Source organism: Schistocerca piceifrons, chromosome 9 (assembly GCF_021461385.2).
Source record: "Schistocerca piceifrons isolate TAMUIC-IGC-003096 chromosome 9, iqSchPice1.1, whole genome shotgun sequence".
Lineage (NCBI taxonomy): Eukaryota > Metazoa > Arthropoda > Insecta > Orthoptera > Acrididae > Schistocerca > Schistocerca piceifrons.
This window is the reverse complement of record NC_060146.1, coordinates 61,947,903-61,972,159: the sequence shown is the minus strand read 5'-3', so window position 1 is coordinate 61,972,159 and position 24,257 is coordinate 61,947,903. Positions and strand designations below refer to the sequence as shown.

Below are 24,257 nucleotides of genomic sequence, written 5' to 3'. Positions count from 1 at the left end.
GCAATTTGGACACAAAGGCAATAGGGCGATCATGCGATCCATCTTTGTGCGCAAGCACAGCACCGATCCCGAAATCCGATGCATCTACCATCAACAAAAGGTTTCTGGGGATCTAATGGCATAAGGCAAGTATTTGACAGCAACGCCAATTTCAACTGGCGAAAGGTGCGTTCGCATTCTGTCTTTCCGGAGATCACAATATCGTCCAGATAGTTTGCTGCAGTGTTTGTCAGAAAGATCGTCCGGGCGGGGTAAAGGATAAGTTGCAATCACGAGTTGTGGATTCACCGTAGCCTTGAAGTCCACACAAAGTCTCAATTTTCTGGAAGGTTTTGGCAAAATTACTAAGGGTGATGCCCAGAGAGTAGCCTGCACACGTTCAATCACACCTTGTGATTCCAAATCGTGTAAGGTTCTTGCGACCTCATCACGCAATGCGTGGGGAACATTGCGCACTCGGAAAAATTTCGGTTGCGCCTTGACTTTCAGTTCCAAATGGGCCTTATAGTTCTTAGCGCAACCTAGGCCCGGTGCAAAAATGTCTGCAAATTCTTCACATAGACTAGAAACACTGGCTGAAGGCACAGTCTGGTTCACTGATAGGACCTGATTTACTATAGACAAGTTAAACAACTGAAATAAATCTAAACCAAACAAGTTCACTGCAGAAGAAGAATGAAGTACGTAAAATGACACAAGTTTTGTTTGTCCCTTGTATGTTGCAAGAAGGCTGCACTGTCCTAACACAGGGATATTCTGACCTGAATAACCATTTAACGTAACATTTGCGGCACGCAACGGAGGTGTGCCCAGTTGTTTGTACGTGTCTTTATTGACCAAGGAAACTGCAGCTCCGGTATCGAGCTGGAATGGGATCACGTTGCCATGAATGTCCAAGTCTACAAAAAGTTTATTGTCCTGCTGACAAGAGCGACTGTCTCTCGCAATTTGAACAGACACTGGTACAGAATCACTTGCTAATTGACGTGATTTCCGGCGACGTCGACGCACATTTTTTGTGGGACCCACACAGTCACTTTTAGAGAGAGTGGCACTGGGCAGAGTGGAATTAACTACTTGAATGTCCATGTGCGAAGGTTCACAAGCCTGAGTATTCTTGGTTCGATTCCGGTGCGAAGCAAAGGGCCTGGAATGGTTGTGAGTGTCGAATCTGAGCTTTTTCTGGCAAACACTCTGAACATGTCCTTTTTTATTACAGTAAAAGCAAATAGCTTGGCGTAACAGGCAATGTTCACGCAAATGTCTAGTCGCACACCGCGGGCATGATTTCACTGCATTTGCTCGCTTACACGGCACATGTGGAGAGCTAGGCGGCAGCTGCGCTGACGAGTGCGAGGGCTGTTTATCATTCCGTGCAGCGCGCCCAGCGGGCCGGTTAATGTGACACACGGCTGGCGAAGTTTCAAATGATTCCTGTGCAAAGTCAAGTGTGTCTTGCCCATCCAATATGTCTATCACTTGTTGAAGGGAGGGATTGACTAGTTTCAAAATCCGTTCCCGGATACGAACATCAGAAACGTTCTGTGCAATTGCATCACGTACCATTGTATCTGAATAAGGGAGGCCACATTCACACTCAAACGCACAATCCCTAGTAAGGCCCTGCAAAGTTGCAACCCACTCCCTATTAGTCTGACCGGCCGTACATTTTGTACGAAAGAACGTATACCTTTTTGCAACGACATTGACTGTTTCTTTGAAATAGGCATCTAATGCCGACAAAATTTCTTCATAGGACAGAGTCGCTACGTCGCGTCGGGGAAACAATTTCACTATCACACGGTAGGTGGACGCACCTACACAGGCCAAGAAAAAAGGCTGCCGCTCGTTACCTTGAATTCTGTAGGCGGGGAGATGGAATCCAAATTGGCGTGACCACTCCGTCCAGCTTTCCATAGCCGGGTCAAATGGCCGGAATGGGGGTGCAACAGCATGTTGTGGCTGCAGTAGCGGTGAAGCGGCGGCTGCCGCGTCGTTTTGCATTGCACGTTGACCCTGAACGAGCTGTCCAAGGGCCTTTAATAACGCCTGCGTCTGCTGATTCTGCAAGCGATAAAATTCGGACAGTACATCTGGAGATTGTGGCGAAGCCATGACACAAGCAAATCAATACAAACTCTATTGGCTCGTCGCCAATATATGTAGTGTTAGCAGTTAGCCAACACTATGAACACTACCTGAGTGAGGAAGCCGATATGCACGCATTAACCCACGCAGGCTAGAGATAGGTCTGAAACAGTATACGTAATGAATGCTATAAAGAAAAGTACGTAGATACTGGAATACTTAACTTTAATCCATCATTGTGATACATCGCTCTTGACGATACAAGTGAGACTCTGCAGATACACGCAATGTACTATTAATGGCGCCTTGCTAGGTCGTAGCCATTGACTTAGCTGAAGGCTATTCTAACTATCTGCTCTGCAAATGAGCGAGGCTTCGTCAGTGTGCATCGCTAGCTACGTCGTCCGTACAACTGGGGCGAGTGCTAGTAAGTCTCTCTGGACCTGCCGTGTGGCGGCGCTCGGTCTGCAATCACTGACAGTGGCGACACGTGGGTCCGACGTAGACTAACGGACCGCGGTCGATTTAAAGGCTACCACCTAGCAAGTGTGGTGTCTGGCAGCAACACCACACATACATTTGTTTCATAAGCTTTAACCTCAACCAAATTGTGTCATGGGTTAATGCTTGTATTTGAAGAAAAAAGATAAGGACTAGGAACCTAGTAATCAGTATTACAGTCTTAAAAAATAGTGAAATAAAAATGATCTTTAAAAAATAATTTAATTACAAAGGCATAACACAATCAAATTCTTTTGTTTTTAATCCTTAGAAAATTTATTTTACCCCTCGGAGGATAATTATCCCCAGGTTGGGAACCACTGTCGTATAGTTTCCATAATTTTGTCATATCAATATAATCCAGCCCTCTTGTGTGATTTAGTTCAGGTAATGCGTGACTTACACTATCAATACCGTATATTTTACAGTGATCTAGTCATTCCTTCAGACCTATACTATCGACACATACATAGTTCTTTCTTATCTACTGAGTATTTTCAACATTTTATAAGCTATAATTTGTTTGTCATTATCTAAATTGCTAATAAAGCATTCTCATGGTTCTGCATGTGCTTTCCAAGTTTGTTCCTTTTCTCTTGTTATTCATTACAGTTTTCATTTGTGGGTTATTAGTATTATTAATATTATTATTAGTATCTTTATTAGTATTATTATTAGTATCTTTATTAATATTATTTCATATTTTTGCCTCCAGGACAGTGATTAACTTGAATGTTACATGATTATTCAATTTTTCTTGTTTCACTCCTCTTTTTCTCTTCCCAAAACTTCTTCATTCTGTAGCTGTGTTCCTGCTTCCTTTGCTCTGTCAATTTTTTGCCTGCTTTCCTTCTTTTCTTTTCTTTCAAATTTGATGTACGAAATTTCGTGTTTTAGATCTTTTTCTAATTCTTGAAACCAACTGGTTTTTTTGATTGATTTGTTTACTACACCAAAATCCTCTTTGTGAGTCTGTTGTTATTGATTCTATGTATGTGTCCATAGAATGTTAGTCGATGTTTTTTGATTGTGTCTGTGACCTTGTCTGTGTGTTCATAAAATTCTTTGGTTGGTCTCTTCATCCATATACCATCTCTGTGTACTGCTCCGAAAATTTTTCTGACGATTTTATGTCTATTTTTTCTGTCTCTGTGATGCCTGTTGCTCCATTTGCGGTTGTTTCTGATGTGTAGAATGCTTCTAGTAGTATAACTGTACTGCTGTGCCCAAGTTTAGCCTATCTTGAAATATTTCTCTTATTGTAGTGTGTCCGTGCAAATCTGTCTGCCTTCTGAAGCTTTTCTGTTCTTTGTATTTTGGATGCCTCCTATTCATATATATTTCCCAAAATATTTGAATTTTTCCACGCTGTTAACCTTTCCATATTTTGTGTGCATGGCTTGGATGTTATTGTTCTTTCTTTCCATGTATTGTACCTTCTCATATCATATCTGTAGACCTGTTTTTGCAGAGGCCTCTTGTAAGTATTCTAGTGCTTCTAGTCTATTGTTGCTGAGAATTACCAAGTCATCTGCAAATGCCATGCTTTTTATGATAGTATTTTTTTGCATATGTTCTTCTTAATTGAATTCCTTTTACTTTTTCTTGCCATTGTTTTATAATTTTGTCTAAGACAATGTAAAATCCAAGATGGAATGTAACAATATTATGAAAAGGATAATTGCTACTCACCATATAGCAGAGATGCTGTGTCGCAAATAGGTGCAACAAAAAGACTGTCATAAAATAAGCTTTCAGCCAACAAGGCCTTTGTCAAAAAAACACACACACACACACACACACACACACACACACACACACACACACACACACACACACACGACTGCATGCAGTGTCTTTTAGCTGAAGCCACACCCCAATGCATTGCATTCTGAATTGTCTACGTGAGATCTGTTCAATTTTCTGTTGAACTTTGATTAATTTCTTCAGTAATTTTGTCTATGTTTATCTTCAAGCATTCTAGATCTGATCTTACAATTTTTTTGTGTTGCCTTTCTGTTTCTTGGGATTCGTCTAATTTTTACTTGTAGCAAGTGATGGTCAGACTTGAAGAATCCGTTACGTGTCCTCACATTCAGAATTTTGCTTTTATTTTTACTTGTGATGGTTACCTGATTGATTTGAAATTCTCCTCGTATGTTTTTGGCCTTTTCCATGTTATTTTTTGTTTTGGCTTTTGAAATTGTGTTGGCATAGTTTTTAAGCTAAAATTTGGACAGTAAGGTATGAGATGTTCCCCATCCTTGTTGGTGAATTTGTGTGCTGTAAGTAATCCTGTGATTTGCTTGTACTTCTTCTCCTTGCCTAGTTGTGTATGGAAGTTTCCTACCAAAATTTTAACATGTATTTCTGGTATTTTATTTGTTATTTCTTCCATGTCTTCCCAAAAGTATTCAACTTCTTTCTGTTGCGATCATTTGTCAGTGCATGTGCGTTGATGATTGTGTATCTTTTGTTTCCTGATTTGAAGGGTATTGTGGAGATTCTTTCTGATGCTGAACTGAAATATAGGATGTTGTCTGTGAACCGCAAATCCTGTGCCAAACATTGTAAGTGTTCCTCTTCTGACTGCAGACTTTCCTTTGTATATCCTGTAGTTTCTTGTGTTGAAGTGGTTTTTGTCTGTGAAACCTGTCTCTTGTATTATGAGGATTTAGATGTGACATTTGGCCATAATATCTGTAAGCTCTTTGTCTTTGCCTGTCTTGACCAGCATATTTGTGTTGAGCATGCCAATATAGTGTTTGCAAAGAGGTTTTGAGCAGCTCTGATTCTTGTCCATCTCTTGATGCTCCTGGTCCCTCAGAATCCGATGACCAGGGAAGTCCAGTGTATTTACTGGTGCCTGGGGCAGTGGATATTTTTCCTATTGTACCATCATGATTATTTCAAGTTAGTGGTTGTTGTTATGTGTTTTGGAGACCACATATGTTAAAGACTTGAATGTTGAGATCAAGACAAATTTGTAACAGCTGTGCCAACTTGGTGAACAGATGCTGACCACTAGCCACTGGAGGCCAGAACAGACACTAATGGGCTTAGGGCTAAGTTAGTATTTGGCCCACCCCGAGTATAGGTAGAAAAACCACATAGCATTTTGCTGTTTTCATTGTGTATCAGTTCTCCAAATGTGTCTGCTGTTTTGGGAAGTGGTATATTTCCAGTTCTAGAATTGAGATCTCCCATGAGTAAAATCTGATTTTTGTGGTATCAATTTAATATCATTTGCTATTGTTTGTAAGAGGCCTTGAACTCACCAGTTTTTCCTTTTCCTGGGACATAACTTGTTGTATTATTCTTAGGATTCCTGTTGGACCTGCCATTCCTACTAGCACAATGTTTTCATTTACAGTTCAGTATTTTATCTTTCCATTCATTATAAACACAAATGACAGTACTTTTACTTGCTCATTGTTCCTGTTCAACTTTCCTGTACGTCACAATATAGATATCTACGTATTAGTCCTGTATATTTTCTTCATTGTTTTTGTAATTGCCACAAAATCTGTTTCCTTTTCTTGGTAACTTTCCAAGTTCCAATAGATCATTTTTTGTTGTTCTGTTTCTTGCCTATGTTGTACTCTAGTAATCAGTTGTCTTTCAGAGATGCATTCTGCAAGTACATTGATTCACATTTTCCTGCAGCTGGTTCAAAGTTAGCTGCAAATTGTTTTATTGGACACATTTAGATTACATTGATTCACAACAAACTCATTTTGGTGGAATTGCCATTTTTGAGTGATCCTGTTGAGATGTTATAACTGTTGTAGTGTACTTATGTCTATGTATTTTCTATGTCATATTACTATAATAGAAGGAAACATTCCACGTGGGAAAAATTATATATAAAAACAAAGATGAGGTGACTTACCGAACGAAAGCGCTGGCAGGTCGATAGACACACAAACAAACACATACATACACCCAAAATTCAAGCTTTCGCAACAAACTGTTGCCTCATCAGGAAAGAGGGAAGGAGAGGGGAAGACGAAAGGAAGTGGGTTTTAAGGGAGAGGGTAAGGAGTCATTCCAATCCCGGGAGCGGAAAGACTTACCTTAGGGGGAAAAAAGGACAGGTATACACTCGCACACATGCACATATCCATCCACACATACAGACACAAGCAGACATATTTAAATATGTCTGCTTGTGTCTGTATGTGTGGATGGATATGTGCATGTGTATACCTGTCCTTTTTTCCCCCTAAGGTAAGTCTTTCCGCTCCCGGGATTGGAATGACTCCTTACCCTCTCCCTTAAAACCTACTTCCTTTCGTCTTCCCCTCTCCTTCCCTCTTTCCTGATGAGGCAACAGTTTGTTGCGAAAGCTTGAATTTTGTGTGTATGTTTGTGTTTGTTTGTGTGTCTATCGACCTGCCAGCGCTTTCGTTCGCTATGTCATATTACCATTATACTGTACTTATGTCTAGGTGGAATGACATCCATAATGCATCTTGATCTGATTTTTCTGTCTGGTAGTATGTTGTTGTTACTATGAATCATTTTGTTTCATTTGTATTAGACTTTTAGTGGTTTTATATAGAGTATTTTGACAGTTGTTTGACAGTTTTCATTCCAGCTAAATCCATCTCTTCCAGCATAACAAATTTATACAAATTATACTGGTATCTGAAACAACTGAGATTGTAAAGAACAACCTCTCTGTTACAGAAAAATACGTGCTGTGGAAGCCTCTGAAATTGTACACCTCCTACAGCTTGCTCTATTTCAAAATTATTTTAAATATGATAAGAAAATTTACTCAGAAGTAGATGAAATAGCAGTGGGGAAACTGTGTTGCAAGCACCAAGACAGATATATTTATTAACTCAATAGAAGAAAAATTTTTCAGCTCAAACTGGCCATTTCTGAACATAATTATCTATCACCAAATAGACAACACTGTACTACTGAGAGATGGAGATAATACTGACTAGAAACAATTCATCGGCAATTTAACAGTTACCATCCACAAATAAAATATTCATATGAACGGAGCAGAACAGATCCATAAATTTTCTGGACCTAAAAATAAGCAATAGTAATAACCACCACAAATTCAAAATTCACAGAAAACCTACAACAATGGACATAATTATAAATAAAACTTCATGTCACACAAATTCCCATAAATATGTATATTTCAAGTCAGTGATCAATAGAAATATATATTTACCTCTCGACACTAATGCTACACAAAATGAAACAACAACACTACAGTATGTAGCACAAAGAAATGATTTTAACTCCATCACAGTGCTAAAATATATTTAAGAAGGAGAAATTATGATCACTGCCATGTTCAGGCAATGAAAGAATTCATTGACAACAGCCAGGATTCAAACATGGGTCTCCTACTTACTAGGCAGGTACATTGACCATCTATGTCACCTTGGTGCAGTGGTTAGACACAACTTTATGGACTACCTAAGCACACCTCTCCCCTCAGTCCAAATTCCCATTTGCTCCACACTACCAAAGTAATGTGTCCTATCCCTTTTTCCTCTGTTTTACCGAGCGAGGTGGCGCAGTGGTTAGCACACTGGACTCGCATTCGGGAGGACGACGGTTCAATCCCGTCTCCAACCATCCTGATTTAGGTTTTCCGTGATTTCCCTAAATCGTTTCAGGCAAATGTCGGGATGGTTCCTTTGAAAGGGCACGGCCGATTTCCTTCCCAATCCTTCCCTAACCCGAGCTTGCGCTCCGTCTCTAATGACCTCGTTGTCGACGGGACGTTAAACACTAACTACCTACCTACCTACCGTCTCTAATGACCTCGTTGTCGACGGGACATTAAACACTAACCGCCAACCACCTCTGTTTACTTATCGCATCATATGAAGTCCTGCACGAGGTCAGGCGAAGAGTGCTCTGCACTGAATGATCATATTAGCCTTAGATTGCATGAACAATAGACAATGTCTGTGACAGGAAACTGACATAGGGAAGAGAGGATGAAAATGAAATCAGGCCAACCAATGTACCAACAACATAAGTAGGCCACATATTGGACAAATTGATCACTTGCTAAAGTATACAAAAAAACTTTTGTTTCATACAAACAACCTGAAAACAAAAATAAGACGAGGACAAATGAGGTCCCTATTTTGTCTAAGCCACGGATTTGCGGAATTTCCTGTGATGACTGCACTCCATTCTATATCAGACATACAAGAAGAAACTTTGGAATCAGATTTAAAGAATGTACAAGAAACTGTGACAGTAACCAATCAAGTTTTACTTAATACCTCAAAAGCAAAAATCTTAAGACAGAACAAATCAAAAATGCTTTGTAAATTCTACATAAAGTACATAAAGGTCATGCTATTAACATCTTAGAAGAACTGGAAATTAACAAAAAAATATCCAGATGACAGCCTTAATGAACAAACAGATCTGAAACATAAAGTGGTTCCAATACAAAAGTAACTACATGATTCATGATAACACACTAGACTGTAAACTCACTCCAATATGGATTATGGATGTCATTCCACCTAGATGTAAGTACAATATAATGTAAAACAATGTAATAGAAAATCTCGTCTGATGCAGTTCCCAACAATCAGTCTTTCCTTCTTATCCTGTACAGTAAGTCTCCCCTGACTCGCGGTTCTGGGTGACTTTCCCAAAATCTACCCCTTTTCCAAGACCTCTCCTGTCCTTTTTCCTTCACACTACTTCTTACCCTTTCAACTCTTCTGCCTGAAAGCTTACCAATCACAACAGTCTTTTATGTGTGTGTTCTGCTGCCACTTGGTGAGCATTTTTTATCTATTCAACTAAATAAGTTCAACAGAAAATACATAGACATAAATATACTATAAAAATTATAACATCTCAACAGGATCACTTGAAACTGGTGGCTGTGCCGAAATGAGCTCATTGTGATAATGTAATCCACGTGAATCAAACACAACAATTTGCAGCTAACCTAGAACTATTGAAAGAAAATGCCATATTTTGACCTTATGTATGCTGCGGGCTCAATAAAGATGTAGTAATGTTTATTGAGTCCTTGAGTGGGATAATGGTCCATCACAGATAAAACTGGTGTTGGGGCTGCCATCTATGAGCTTTAGCAACCGCAGTTCATAATTAACCTAGCTGAATAGGGTACTGCACTTCCTCTGCTTTCGGTGTTCTATTAATCCTCCAATACTCGGTCCTCGGAGCCTCATCTGCTAGACAGACTACACCATGTTAAGGTAAAGTTGACATTTGGATGAGTGGGGTTCTGTATTCACATCATTATTCCTGTAACACCTGACTATTGTCTGTGGCAACATTAATTACACAAAACACAAGATTTGCTAAATGGTTGATGTCTATACAATCAGGCATTTTGGATCATAAAAAATATCAGTTATTGACAAGTAGGTGAGAATTTTAGGCTTTCTCCAGAGATTTAACACACGCACAAATGCATGCCTACAAAGAGAAACTATCTGCAGATTGAACAATGGAGACTCCAGGTAGTAATATCAACAATGTAGGGAAAAACAGATTGCTGTTTACCGTAAAGGTAACACATTAAGTTGCAGACAGTCACAATTAAGAAATTGAATGACTTCACAATTTCGAATAAGAACAACTATTAACTGTAGAATGGAATGGTGACAATGAAAATTTGTGCCGGATCAGGACTTTGTGAACCTGGATTTCCTACATATCTCGAGTGGTCGCCTTACTATTTGGCTATCCGTGTACGACTCAAGGCCACAGCCAAACTTCCATATGTCGTTAACCGTGCATCTACAACCAGTACTCCTACATCCATTATGTATATTCCTGTACAGGTCAGACGTTTTACTGGAAAGTCACTTGCCCGGTTTTGGCAGATAAATACAATATTGCAGTGAGTGTGTTATTCTGATTACAATGCAAAGTTCGTTTGGACATGCATCATAATCAGAATAACACAGGTACTGCAATATCATACAATTAAGACATTTACACATAAGCTTTTAGCTATAGCCTTCATCATTAAATGAACAACACACCCCATTTGTTCACAAAAGCAAGCACACCTCATGCACACATGACCACTAACACTGGCACCTCAGGCTAGAATGCAGTTATCAAGTGAGATGAAAGCAACAATGTAGAGAGGGTGGGGAAGGGGAGGAAAGATCAGTGTACAGTTGGGAGGGGTGGGGGGGGGGGTGGGGGGGGGTGGGGGGGAGAGGAGCACTCTGTGGCAGAGTGCACAGGGACTAGAATGCCCACAGATGTTGTGTGGCAGGGAGGTGGGGAAAAATGAAACGAGGAAGGAGAGGAGTGGGAAAGAATGGGCAGATGTCTTGGCAGAGAGCAGAAAACAATGAGTGTGGGAGACGAGAATGGGGAGGATGTGATAGGACAGAGGGGATGGAAACTGGTGGGTGGAGGGTGTGGGGACAGATTATTATCTTTGGTTGAGGCCAGGATAATTATGGGAGCAGAGAAGGTGTTGTAAGGATAACTCCCATCTGCACAGTTCAGAAAAGCAGATGGTGGATGGGAGGATCCAGATGTCTGGGGTTGTAAAGCAGCCATTGAAATCAAGTATATTATGTTCAGCTGCATGTTGTGTTGCAGGATGATCTTCTTTGCTCTTGGCCACAGTCTGGTGGTGGCCATTCATCCTGATGGACAATTCGTTGGTAGTTAAATTAAAGCAGAAAGTTGTGCAGTGGTTGTAGCAGAGTTGGTAAATGACATGGCTGCTTTTGCTGGTGCCCAGCCCATGGTGGGGTAGGATAAGCCTGTGACAGGACTCTAATAGGAAGTGCTGGGTGGGTGGATTGGGCAGATCTCAACCTTTGATCTTCCACAGGGATATTATCCTTGTGACAAAAGGTTGTGACAGTGAGCAGAATAAGGATGGACCGGGATGTTGTGGAGGTTGGGTGGTGTGGAACACTACTTCAGGAGGGGTGGGTAGGATCCCAGGTAGGTTGTCCCCCATTTCAGGGAATGATTATAGGTAATCAAAGTTCTGCTGAAGAATGTTGTTCCAGTCTGGGATGGTATTGGTTGATGAAGTGGGCACTCCTATGTGCTGGTTCTTGGTGGAAGGATTGTGGTGTGAGGGAAATGGAATGGGAGATCTCTTTGCAGACTATGTTTCGAGGGGAACAGGAGGTGGTAATGTCTGTCTGTGAAGGCCTTGGCGAGACTCTCAGTATACTGGATAAGAGAGTTCTTGTCACTGCAGATATGCCATCCCTGGGGGGCCAGGCTGTACGGGAGGGATTTTTTGGTGTGGAAGGGATGACAGTTGTCGAAGTGCAGGTGATTGGTAGATCTGTTGCAGACAGAGGTGTGGATGGAGCCATCGGAGAGGAGGTGGTTCAATGTCTAGGAAGGTGGCATGCTGCATTGAGGATGACCGGGCGAAATGGATGCGAGAAAAGATATTGAGGTTTTGAAGGAATTAAGATAGAGTGACTTGGCACACCTCTCTTCTCCTACTCATGCTCTCTCTACCTCTTCCCTATCCCCTCCAGATTACTGATCCTGTCCCACGTGATAGTTGCATTCTGGCTCGGGCTGCTGGTGTCGGCAGTCATCTGTGCGTGAGGTGTGCTTGCTCGTGTGAATGAATGACGTACGTTTATCTTTTTCTGCCGAAGGCTGTGGCTGAAAGCTGTAAGTCTCTTTTAATTGTGTCTGTATGTAACTTATCATCTGTGCTCTATCTTTTCCTACATTGTTGATATCTGCAGACTTATACTGGGATGTGCGTGATACTGCTAAATAAGAGACAGACTTTGGAACCACAATGTCACCACCAATACAGTTGACACAAAGGTTAGGAAACTCGAATTGTATTTGGCAGAAGGGAGTTCAACCAATCCAATTATCGTTTTCCTTCATTCCAAAAAGTCTCTTACGGTATTGTTAATGGTGCCACACCTGTTTTTGTGTCACATACTCTTCCAACCTGTGTGTGTTCTCCACCTCTTATGACATCAATGACAGTGACACATTTAACTCGAAGCTCCCTTGTTTTGATACAACAAGAAACATTACTGTCACAGCTGTAATATGTATAGTGTTCACTCTGTGCTAATCAAAATGTGAACATAGAAATTTGCTGTCAATAGAATATTTACTGTTCTAATAATTGAGTCATGGTTTTAGTATACACCATTAAACTGCTGGTGGCTTGTGAACAGTTGGTATTACGTAAGTAATTATTATTCATGTTTGGATCCTACTGGACCACAATAAGGGGCATTTCCAGAGTTTTATTTTATTTTTTCTTTGTACCCATATTACTTTCATTGTCACAGAATGGGTTTTTTTACATTCATCAGGTCAAGTTGTTCCTGTCTTATTGGTTTTTTTTTTTTTTCTGCCAGTCCCAGCTGTCCAGTCATGAATTTCCTGCCTGGCATATCTAGGCCTGTTACTCTTCCTTCCTTCCTTCAGGCCATATTTCATTGCTTCAATCCATTTTATTGTTTCAATTTTAGTTTTGCTGCAACTTTCATACAGTTCCATGTCTGTCTATGCAGTCTGGTTGGTTACAGTCTTTTAATATGTTCATAGAATTTTAGCTTTTTTTTCAAATCTGAATAAATGCTGGTGTAATTTTCACTTTCTTTATTTGCTCTTAATCTGTATGTTCCTTCATCAGAATAATTCGGACTTAAAATTTTTCTGATTACTTTTTGTTCTCCCAGTTGGATTTCAATGGTGTCTCTCTTTCCCTGTTTGGAATGTGTGTTTCGGTCCCATAAACACACTCTGGTTTGACGAGTGTCTTGTAGTCCCTATGTTTTACGTATTTTGTAGTACATATGTTTCATAAGTGTTGTAGTCATTTTGTGGCAATGACTTTCATAATCAGTCTTTTCCAGGACAATCTCATGAATGAAATTTTTGAACTGAGAAACACTCAATTTTTGTCTGTCTCCATCTCTGCCCCCCCCCCCCCCCTCTCTCTGTCTCTCTCTCTCTCTCTCTCTCTCTCTCTCTCTCTCTCTCTCTCTGTCCTCTCTCTCTCTCTCTCTCTCTCTCTCTCTCTCTCTGTATGTGTGTGTGTGTGTGTGTGTGTGTGTGTGTGTGTGTGTGTTTTTAGAATTGGTGTTGGACATGTATATTTTATTTTATTTATTTATTTTTTTTTCTCAAATTTTATTTGCAGAACTGCTGTTTCTTTAAGAATTTCTATTTGTCTTTGTGCTTTTTCAGTGCACTGACTTAGAACTTCTACATCATATGCGAAGTCTATCCCACCCAGTATTGGTTCTTCCTACTTTGACTGGTTCATTGATTGTAAGCTAAGATTTTGCTCAGATTACTTTTGTTAACAGTTGAAAAATAATGGGGCAATTCATTCCCTTCTGCCATTCATGTTTTAATTTCAAAATGTAAGATGTCTTCGACAAATTTTACCATATTTAACATGTCACTAATAACTGCTGTAATTTTGATGTCCTTGCCTTATTCTTTCAGAATTTGGAACAGAGACTTACGATCCACTTAGTCATAAGCTCCCCTTTTCTCAATATACAATGGTACAGGCTACATTCTTATTACAATTTGATATCAGAGAATTAGTTTTACTTATTCATTTTCCAGAGGATCTGTTTTGTCTGAAGCCTGACTGATACTCACCAATTTTGCATTAATGATGTTGCTGTTCACAGATCAGGAGACATTTGTTATATCTTGTAGTTTCCGTTGTGATGAACAACTTAGTGGATATCAGCATGGAGGAAAAACAAATATATGTTTCTTATATTACTGTATTTTCCTTTTTCTTTTTGCACTCAGCTAAGCACACTAATATTTTGTCTGGCAAACTTATTTCAGAACTGACAATAAGAGAGTTAAGATGTTTTGAGATTTTTATTTTACATTTCATAATGTAATTTCTATTTACATCTGGTGCAAGAGACATTAATGGCAACTGCTTTTGTACTATGTTTGCAGGGACCTGCTGAGAAACAATGCCAAACTGCGAGTGCTTCTGATGCGCGACTGCAAACTGGAGGACCTTCCGACTGGCCTTCTGAGAAATGCGTCGAATCTGGAATGGCTGGACTTGTCGAGTAATGACATCTCACAGTTCCCCTCAGACTTCATTCAGGATTGCACGAAGCTGGCCTATTTAGGATTGGCCTACAACAAGCTTAAGGTTCTCAGTTCAGATGTACTGCACCAGCGTGGTGGATCTCTTGCAACGTAAGTGTGCCTCTAATTTAGTTTTAATCAACCTGTCTCTTGGTATCAGGCTAACTTCTATCCTTGTCTATTATATACTTCTTCTAATCTCTATGAATCACTGTGAATGATTCCATTCTTTGAATTTACTTCCTGAAATATATCTTCATGGGACGTGGTGATCATCGTGATGCCTCTCTTGTCCTTCCATTTCATCAGCATCTGCTTGCTCCTATATACTGTTGAGTATTCACCCTACTTTAGTGTTGTTACCCGCTGGCCGTGGTGGCTGTGCGGTTCTAGGCACTTCAGTCCGGAACCACGTGACTGCTACGGTCGTGGGTTAGAATCCTGCCTCAGGTATGGATGTGTGTGAAGTCCTTAGGTTAGTTAGGTTTAAGTAGTTCTAAGTTCTAGGGGACTGATGACCTAAGATGTTGAGTCCCATAGTGCTCAGAGCCATTTGAACCATTTGTTCTTACCCCTTAGTTTGCCGATCAAAATGTAGTGGTATACCAGTTGTTAAGATAAATGCAATAACTGTTTCCAAACATATTACGAGCAAGCTCCAGTACAGTTAGATAGTTAGTTTCCCTTCAGCATAATGACTGCCATAATTCGTTACCTTATCAGTATGAACAGTGAAAACCTTGTAACTAACTGAGAATAAATTATCTTGACTGATGAGGGGTACTATCTAGTGGGGAAAGGATTGACTAATAGCATTGTAACACCTGTGAGCCTGAAACTCATCATTCTCACTAGTTAAAAATTGCAGAAGGCTGTGAACAATAATATCCATCCATCCCACTGAGAATGAGGTGGTTACAGGTGCATATACCCATCGTGCCAACTTGATGGCTAAAACTCATTCTTGCTATTTGCAACCCTAGGATTCAAAACAGAAAATTTGTAATTTTCTTTCACCTGTTACAGTTTGGCACTTGAAGGCAACCCTTGGCGCTGTGACTGCAACCTTCTGCCCCTGGCCGGCTGGGCCACGTTGAGAAAAGATGCGGTACCGGGACGGCCCAAGTGCAGCTCCCCACATGACGTCGAGGATGAGCCCCTGCAGCGCTGGTTCCACAGCAAAGACGCGATGAAGTGCGGTGGAGCCACCACGTCGCTGCGCACGGACCTGAACCGAGTACTGTCTGTGGCTCGTGCCATCGCCAAGCAGGGACCGAGCTTCTTCGCAAACCTGCTCCCCGTCTCTGACGAGGAAGTCGGCTTCACCGCTACAAATTACTTTTCGTACGCCATGGCGGCCCGGACCGACGCCGACGTCGACAGCGTGGTGTGGCACTGGGCGCGGTTCCTCGAGAAGGTCCTAGACAGGCGGCACCTCCGCTACAGCAAATTGGTTGCCGAGAAGGGCATAGACCAGATCGGCATGGACAGGATGCTGCTGCTCAGCAAGGAGACTGAGAAAGATCCTCTGAAAGTTAACATTGACGTCCTGATGGATCCACTCACAACCACCACCTCGAAGCCACCGGCAGCCAGAGCTATCGAGCGGCCACTGAGGCCGAAGGGCTTCGAACCTCTTGTGAATTTCACTTACATTATGAATAATGTCCCAGAGAACATTACAAAAGTAGTTGACGACGGTATTGAGGAAGAGCTGAAGATTCTGTTTGGAGTCATCAATGGCACTAATGCCACCAGCCCGAATGCTACAGCAGCCAATGCGACAGCATCGAATTCTACAGGTAATATCACGACTGGCTCCCCAAACACTACTATTGCCGCCACAAACGTGACCCTGGCTCCTTTCTTGCAAAATAGTGCTCCTGTCACAACAACACCTGCAAGTCTGGCACCTGCCGTTACCTCCACCCCTTCTCCATCCAATCTGTCTTCTGTAATGGCCGTATCTACAAGTACACCTCTTTCACCTAATGCTTCCATTGTGATGCCTGTCAACACGATCCCAAATACGACCTCACTTGTTAACGGTACTTCTCCCGATAACCGGAACGTAACGAACTCTACTTCGTCCCTGGCAGGTCTCAATGCGACTGCTGCATCTGCCAATGGCACATCGGTGCCACCAAAGAAGCTGAATGCCACAGAGCAGGTCGTGGCTGGCCTGCGTTCTGAGCTTCGCGAGGTGCTTTCCACTCTGCTGCTGAGCATCGATCGGGCAAAATGGGATGCTGCGTACCAGAAGTCTGTCAAGGAGGAAGAGGAGAAAGCTAAGAAATCACCGCAGCCGCCAAATTTTGCACAGCAACCGAAACCACCCACTGCTGAGATGAACACGAGGGTTGCGGGAAGCAGTGCAGAAAGCTGTGTATTGATGCAACCTCGACTTACTGTACTTATTGCTTTTCTGACTCTACTGGCTCATCCTCTTGTGTAACTGCTCTGTAGAACTGAGCATGCAATAGCCAGCTTTTGGTATTTCAGCCACAATTTAATATAAAATGCGTTTTCATTATCTGTGTGCATGTCATTGTCTTTATTCCTCTTTCACTGCTTATGAATTGAAAATTCGGGTGTACTTTGCCGAAGGATGTCCTGGGAACAGTTGTTTCTTTGAGTGGAATCATTTAGGAAAAGCTGCCTGAATGAAATTCTAGGTGCCTGTGAATGACTTCTGGCTTGATGCATTATATCTAATCCTTTGATTTAAAGGATTTATTTATTAGGAAAGGAACATAAACAAGCAGCAACTGGCAGGCTTCATATTCTATCCAAAGACCTATTTCTTGAAATCAGTGCCAACTGCAGTACATAATTGACTGAAGAGCTAATTTTATTATTTAATGAATCACTCATGAGTAAATAAGAGATCAGGTTTGATTGCATAATATTGGATAACAGACTTCATTGTTTGATTGCTTGGCCTTGTACAATAAGGTAACTTCTGTTGTCGAACTGCTTAGTTACTGCATGTTGAAGGACGTTGATGTTATGCGTAGACCGCTCACTGTTCAATTGTTCACACAGCAGTGGCTTGCAACCTTATCAAGAATGAAGCATGTACAGTTTCTTGTGAACATAAATGCTGTACTATAATAATTGTATCACATATTGTAGCACATCTTTGTTATTTGTGCTGAAAAAATTCCATGAAAGGTGCTTTGTTCATAAATTACTTAGTTATTACTATTCAATATCTGTGTTGTTGTTGGAGAACTTCCAAATGTTAACACTGTTTGAGAAGTGTCAGTCTTGGTGTTGTAGTTTTGTCTTTCCCATTCCCATTTGCACAATCCCCACTTATTTACATAGATGTGTTGTAATAGAGAGCATAAACCACATAAGAAACTTATAAAAGAAATTTACATGCTTTGAGGCAGTGACCAAAATCCAGCAGTAAGGAGTTGAGAATGTGTGTGTGCATGTGTATAGGTGTGTTGCACGATTTTGTAGACTTAACAGTATTAGTAAATGCATGATGCCTGTTACATGTTTTAGATTCTTTACTTGTTATTCAATAAGCACTCCTACAGTTTTTATATTTCTGTTTTTTTTTTATTTTATTTTAAATTGTTTGTATGTGTGTTCTGGATATTTTTAAATATTATATGGAATGAGAGAAACTAGGTCTTGATGTAAACTTTTGATACACTTGGAAATGGTTGAAATTTTTTTGTTACATATATGACCTCCTCCAGGAGGCCTAACACTTTCAGAATTTGTTTGACATTCAAATAAACTTTGGAGCAATGAAATTTGGTACTATTTGTCTCATTATAACTGGGATGTTGGTGAAGCATCAAACTTTATTCAATTATTATATAATTAAAAATGGTTTTCCATTGAATTTGATCTGATGGTCTGATTAAATTCGGGAATTTATATAGAAATAATTCGAATTTCAATTAAAGAAACATTTCATTTAATATGTATATACCTGATATGATTAAATTTAATATAGTTCACTGCTACAGAAGTGGATGTAGTAGCTTCTACTGTCTGTTGCTGAATAATGTGGCCCATCCCACATGCCTGATGGGCGATGGCTCTTCTTTGTGAGACACTCTGTGAACGAATTAATGTTAAAACACATGTAACTGTTATTGCACATTCAGATAGATACTTAAAAGTGAGAATAAGTTTGTTGGGAAAAGGAGTGGGAGTCTCAAGTTCCAAAGGTTATTTCTTTTTCATATTTTTAAAGTTGTAAGAATGAACCAATGAATAGTGGTAAATTAAATTTAATGATTGCTTCACTATCTATTTCAAAGCTACCTTCAACAGATACACCTCAAATATAACACATACATTCTTCACTCACATTATGTTCCTTCTGTTTGACTTACAAAATCACCTTCAGGTAAAATTTCCTGGAGATGGTAACATATGAACAAAATAAGAAACTTACAGGAAGGTGGTCAGAGCAGCTACACTTACACAGAATATTCTACATGTTACTGTAAAATATTTCCCACATAGTTTTCCATTACATTCTCTCCCTCCCCCCTTTTCCAAATCCCTAGCCATTATTCCATTAACTCTCTCTCTCTCATCCCAGTGCTAATTATGTTATTTCAGAAAACTACAAATTAATCATTTTCTGAATACCCTGCCATAGACCTATATGGTCATGCATGGTATTGTGCTGAGATGAAATAAGAGGTGTTGACTTTTAGGATTTATAGTATATTTTGTCATTCCCTGTTAATTGTACAGGAGAAAGATATTTTTTATGTTAAAGATATACAATACTCATTTTAATGTAAAAGACTGTAAACCATAGCACTTACGAAACTATGCGTTGTTTGCATGTGAATCTTGCCTCTTTTCTGTTGCTTTGTTTTGTTTTGTTTTGTTGTATATTTGGTTAATTCTAAAAGAGAAAAATTTGATAACGCTTTTAAGAAATGATGAATATCAAGTGTCTGGTGTTTACATTCCTCACAGTGATTGAAATATGACAAAAATTAAGCTAAACATTGTTTGAGACTAAGGGAGAATATGCAGTAGTTAACATATGGGACTGTATGCAGGTACAGAAATGGAAAATGAGATTTATTTCAAGTTGCAGGAACTTGTATCTCAAACTTTTTATGTTCACTATAATTGTCTCTTGATGTAGAAACTGGAAGATTGTAAAGATAAAGTTGTGAGGTTTTAATTTTTTTGTTTCCTGTGATACCTGACTTACCAGCCTACCTCCAACTCTTTTATTGAGACAAGTATCACAAATTTTTTATTTCACAGGATCACATGTTTGTGATAGTATTGAAGCGTTTAATGTTGATGTTAACAATTCCTGTGACAGTATGTTCAGAAATTGTTGACAATATTTCATGAAATCTTTTTAAAAAACTAAGAATAAATAAAATATTTTTATGATTTCAGAAAAACTGTGATTTAAAACAATCTCAATCAGAACCACATAAAACTTTGTATGTTTTAGAGGTATTTGCTATGGAAGAAATGGGTAACCATTAGTAATCAAATATATTTTGGTTAGCAAATTTATTGGATTGTGCAAAAGGATTGATATACATTTTCAGCATTTCTCACAGCATTACAAAGGAAGACATTTTTCTGTTGTTAAATTTTATTGCCTATTATCATTTCTGTTTTCCTGTTTGTGTATATGATGTGTTATGAATTGCAAATATTTAATACTCTCAAATTGAAGTATTTTCATATTGTATTGCATTGTATTGAACTTTTCTAAGCAAATGCAATTAAAATTGGTGGATTTCTTACTGTATTGTTATATTTACAAACTTTAAAGTATATCTAAAAATTTTAAAATAGTTTTTCATTTAAATATGCAAAATTGTCCAGAATCCTTTTATACATCTTTTGTTATGAACTTGTGTTTGGCTTTAAAATAAGAATTTGGGGATTACTATCAATGGATCTTTGACACAATCAGAGATTCATCACTGTCAATACACATTTGTGTGGAAGCTACATCGTCACATTACTAACTGAACAGCTACAATCAACAAATGAGTGGCTCTGTGGGCATGTTTCTTACTAAAGATCCAAAGGGAAACGGAGGTGGTGTATTTGTCATAGTAGATAAGAAACTCAGATCCACTGAGGTACAAATTGAAGCTGCATGTGAGATTGTTTGGGCAAGACCTAGTATCAGTGATGAACATAAAATGATGACTGCATCCTTCTATTGCCCACAAGCCTCATCTCCTGATGCAACTGGAAACTTCAGAGAAAACCTCAGTTCACTTGTACATATGTACTGTAATCATTGGCGGTAACTTTAATTTTCCAAGTATTAACTGGGAAAATTACAGTTGTGCTAATGGTGGGTGTGATAAGACATCATGTGAGACATTACTAAAAGTCTTCTCTGAAAACTACCTAGAACAGTTCTTAGGAACCCCACTCATGAAGGAAATATTTTAGACCCAATGGCAAAAAATAAAGATGACCTCTTTGAGGGTGTCCACATCAAAACTGGTATCAGTGACCATGATGCAATTGTGGCAAAAAATTATTACCAAAGTATAAAGGACCGATTACCAAAGTACAAAGGACCACTACAACTAGTAGAAAGACATATATGTGCAGTAAACTTGATAATATGTACCCAGTACAATTGAGAGAACCTCCATGATAATGTGTCACTGTAGAGAAATTTCTAAAGAAATGGGAATTACTGCATAATAGGTGTAATAAAAAGCGTAGGGCTACAGACAGAGAGGAGATGCTGAATGGAAAGCATCTAGCTGTCAAAAGAACAATACATGCTGCCTTCAATGATTACTGTAGCAGAATATTGTCAAATGATATTTCACAAAACCAAAGTTGGTGTCCAATCCCTAGCAAATGAGGCAGGCATTGAAACTGAAGGTAGCAAAGCAAAAGATGAAGTGCTTAACTCTATTTTAAAATGCTCCTTTACAAAGGAAAACACAGGAGAATTGCCACAACTTAATCCTCGTACCACTGAAAAGACAAATGAAATAAGTATTAGTGTTAGTGATGTTGACAAACAGTTGAAATCATTAGAATTGAACAAAGCTCCAGGGTCCGATGGAATCCCTATCAGACTGTACACTGAATTCGTGACTGAGTTAGCTCCTCTTCCAACTGTAATCTATTGTAGATCCCACAAACGAATAACTGTGCTCAGTTTATGGAAAAAAGTAAGTGATCCACAAAACTACCATCCAGTATCCTTGACATCGATTTTTTGTAGAATCTTAGAACATCCATAGCTCAAACATAGTGAGGTATGTTGTGCAGGATGACCTCCTCAGTGCCAATCAGCATAGATTCCAAAAGCCAGTATTTCTTGATTTCAGAAAAGCATTTGACTCAGTACCACACCTATGCTTATCGTCAGTATGATCATATGGGGTACCAAGTGAATTTTGTGACTGGACTGAGGACTTTTTTGTAGGGAGGACCCAGCATGTTACCTCGGACAGAGAATCATCGTCAGATGTAGAAGTAACTTCAAGTGTGCCCCAGGGATCCCTGCTGTTCATGTTGTACATTAATGACCTTGCATACAATATTAATAGTAACCTCAGACTTTTTGCAGATGATGCAGTTATCTATGATGACATACTGTCTGAAAGAAGCTGCATAAATATTCAGTCAGATCTTGATAAGATATCAAAGTGGTGCAAAGATTGGCAACTTGCTTTAAATGTTCAGAAATGTTAAATTGTGCTCTTTACAATACAAAAAACATAGTATCTGATGATAATAGTATCAATGAATCACTGTTGGAATCAGCCAACTCATACAAATACCTGGGTGTAACACTTTCTAGCGATACAAAATGGAATGATCACATAGGTTCAGTTGTGGGTAAAACAGGTGGTAGACTTCGATGTATTGATAGAATACTGGGGGAGTGCAATCAGTCTACAAAGGAAATTGCCTACAAATCACTAGTTCTAGAATACTGCTCAAATGTGTAGGATCTGTACCAAATAGGACTAACAGGGGGCATTGAATGTATCTGGAGAAGGGCAGCATAAATGGTGACAGGTTTGTTTGATCTGTGGGAGAGTGTCATAGATATACTAAAGACTGGAAGAATCTTGAAGATAGAAGTAAAGTATCCCAAGACAGTTTGTTAACAAAGATTCAAGAAACAGCTTTAGATGATGACTCTGGGATTTATTTATTTATCTATCTCTTGTTCCGGTGATCCATGTTGTGACACTATCACAAGATATGGAACGTGTCAATTTTACAAGCTTTTGACCAGAATTTATGGTAATACATAAAACAAAACAAAAACAGTAACTTAGGTCCCACTACAAACAAATACATTTTAGAGATAGATAAAGATTACAAAATAATAAGTGTTACAGAGAAATAAATATTGCAAAATATATGTTTACAATAAAAATATTCGGTATTACAAATACAAATTTGGGCATACATTTGCAATATACAACACAAGAGATGTTAAACACTGTATTTCAGGAACTCTTCTAATGTATAAAATGATCCTTGCAATAGGAACTGCCTTCTAGTATTGTGACTGTGATATGCACTATTCAGCTTAAAGATGGATTTTTCTTTCCTTACAAAGCACACCAACGAGAATATATATATTGTGCAGTGGATGTAAGTATTTCAAGCTTCTTAAAAAGATTCCTGCATGTGGCTCTAGGATGGACTCCACACATGATCCTTATGGCTCTTTTTTGTACACACAGTACTTTTTTAGCCAGTGGCTGATTTCCCCAAAATATAATTCCAAATGCCATAATTGCATGAAAGTAACCATAATACGCTGACTTCATGGTTTCCATGGGAATATACTACAATCCCCTACATATCATTCTCACAGGAATTGTGAGGGTAAGTTTACAATAATTACTGCATACACAGAGGCCTTCAAAAAGTTATTCTTCCCATGCTCCATATGTGAATGGAACAGGAAGAGCTCTAATAACTGGTACAATGGGGTATACCCTGTATCATACACCTCACAGTGGTCTGCCGAGTACAGGGGTAGATGTAGATCTTGCCAGTATTATTGATGGTCTAGAAGCCACTTAAGTGAAAGCTTAAAAATGGAGAATAAATGAAAGTACAAATTTTTATCCTAGTTACATAAATGAATTTACATTTTTGCCGCCATAATTTAAATAAAAATACATTTTTATATCCTAGACATAAGTAAAAGTATCATATTTCTTCTTTTAAGAATGTGTTTACCTAAGTAGTTTCCTGTACAATAAGAAATGCCATATAACTCCAAGAATTGATTGATTCTATAAAAAAAGTTTGATGTACGAGGAATGTTTTTAGTTTCCTTTTGAATACTTGTAAATTATTACTTTTATACCTGACGCAGTAACACTCTTTTGTAGTTTCGGACTCTTGGTGGAAGTTTTCCACCTGTCTTGTATCGTGGTTGTGAATGTCACAATTTCCCTCAAAGAATTCCCTTTTGATGGCTGCAAAATCATGAGCGAGTGATATATAGACATAGAATAGTAAGTATCCTGAGACCTCTGCAGGATATAATATATATTAAGCTCAGACTTGTCTTTTGAAGTTTGGAAACTTTTCCC

General features: G+C 39.2%; 1 protein-coding gene across 3 annotated transcripts in view; it reads left to right on the top strand.

Moving 5' to 3' along the window:
• The window catches only part of LOC124716897, a 289,921-nt gene extending 269,474 nt beyond the window's left edge, over window positions 1-20,447 (top strand). For 2 of the 3 annotated variants that reach the window (XM_047243455.1, XM_047243452.1), the window contains 2 exons: window positions 14,542-14,793; window positions 15,709-20,447. In XM_047243455.1, coding sequence (XP_047099411.1) covers window positions 14,542-14,793; window positions 15,709-17,137 — 1,681 coding nt within the window. In that variant the 3' untranslated portion in view covers window positions 17,138-20,447. The remainder of the gene's footprint in view (window positions 1-14,541; window positions 14,794-15,708) is intronic. The other variant, XM_047243453.1, reaches the window with a different exon arrangement.
• Window positions 20,448-24,257: the final 3,810 nt, after the last annotated feature.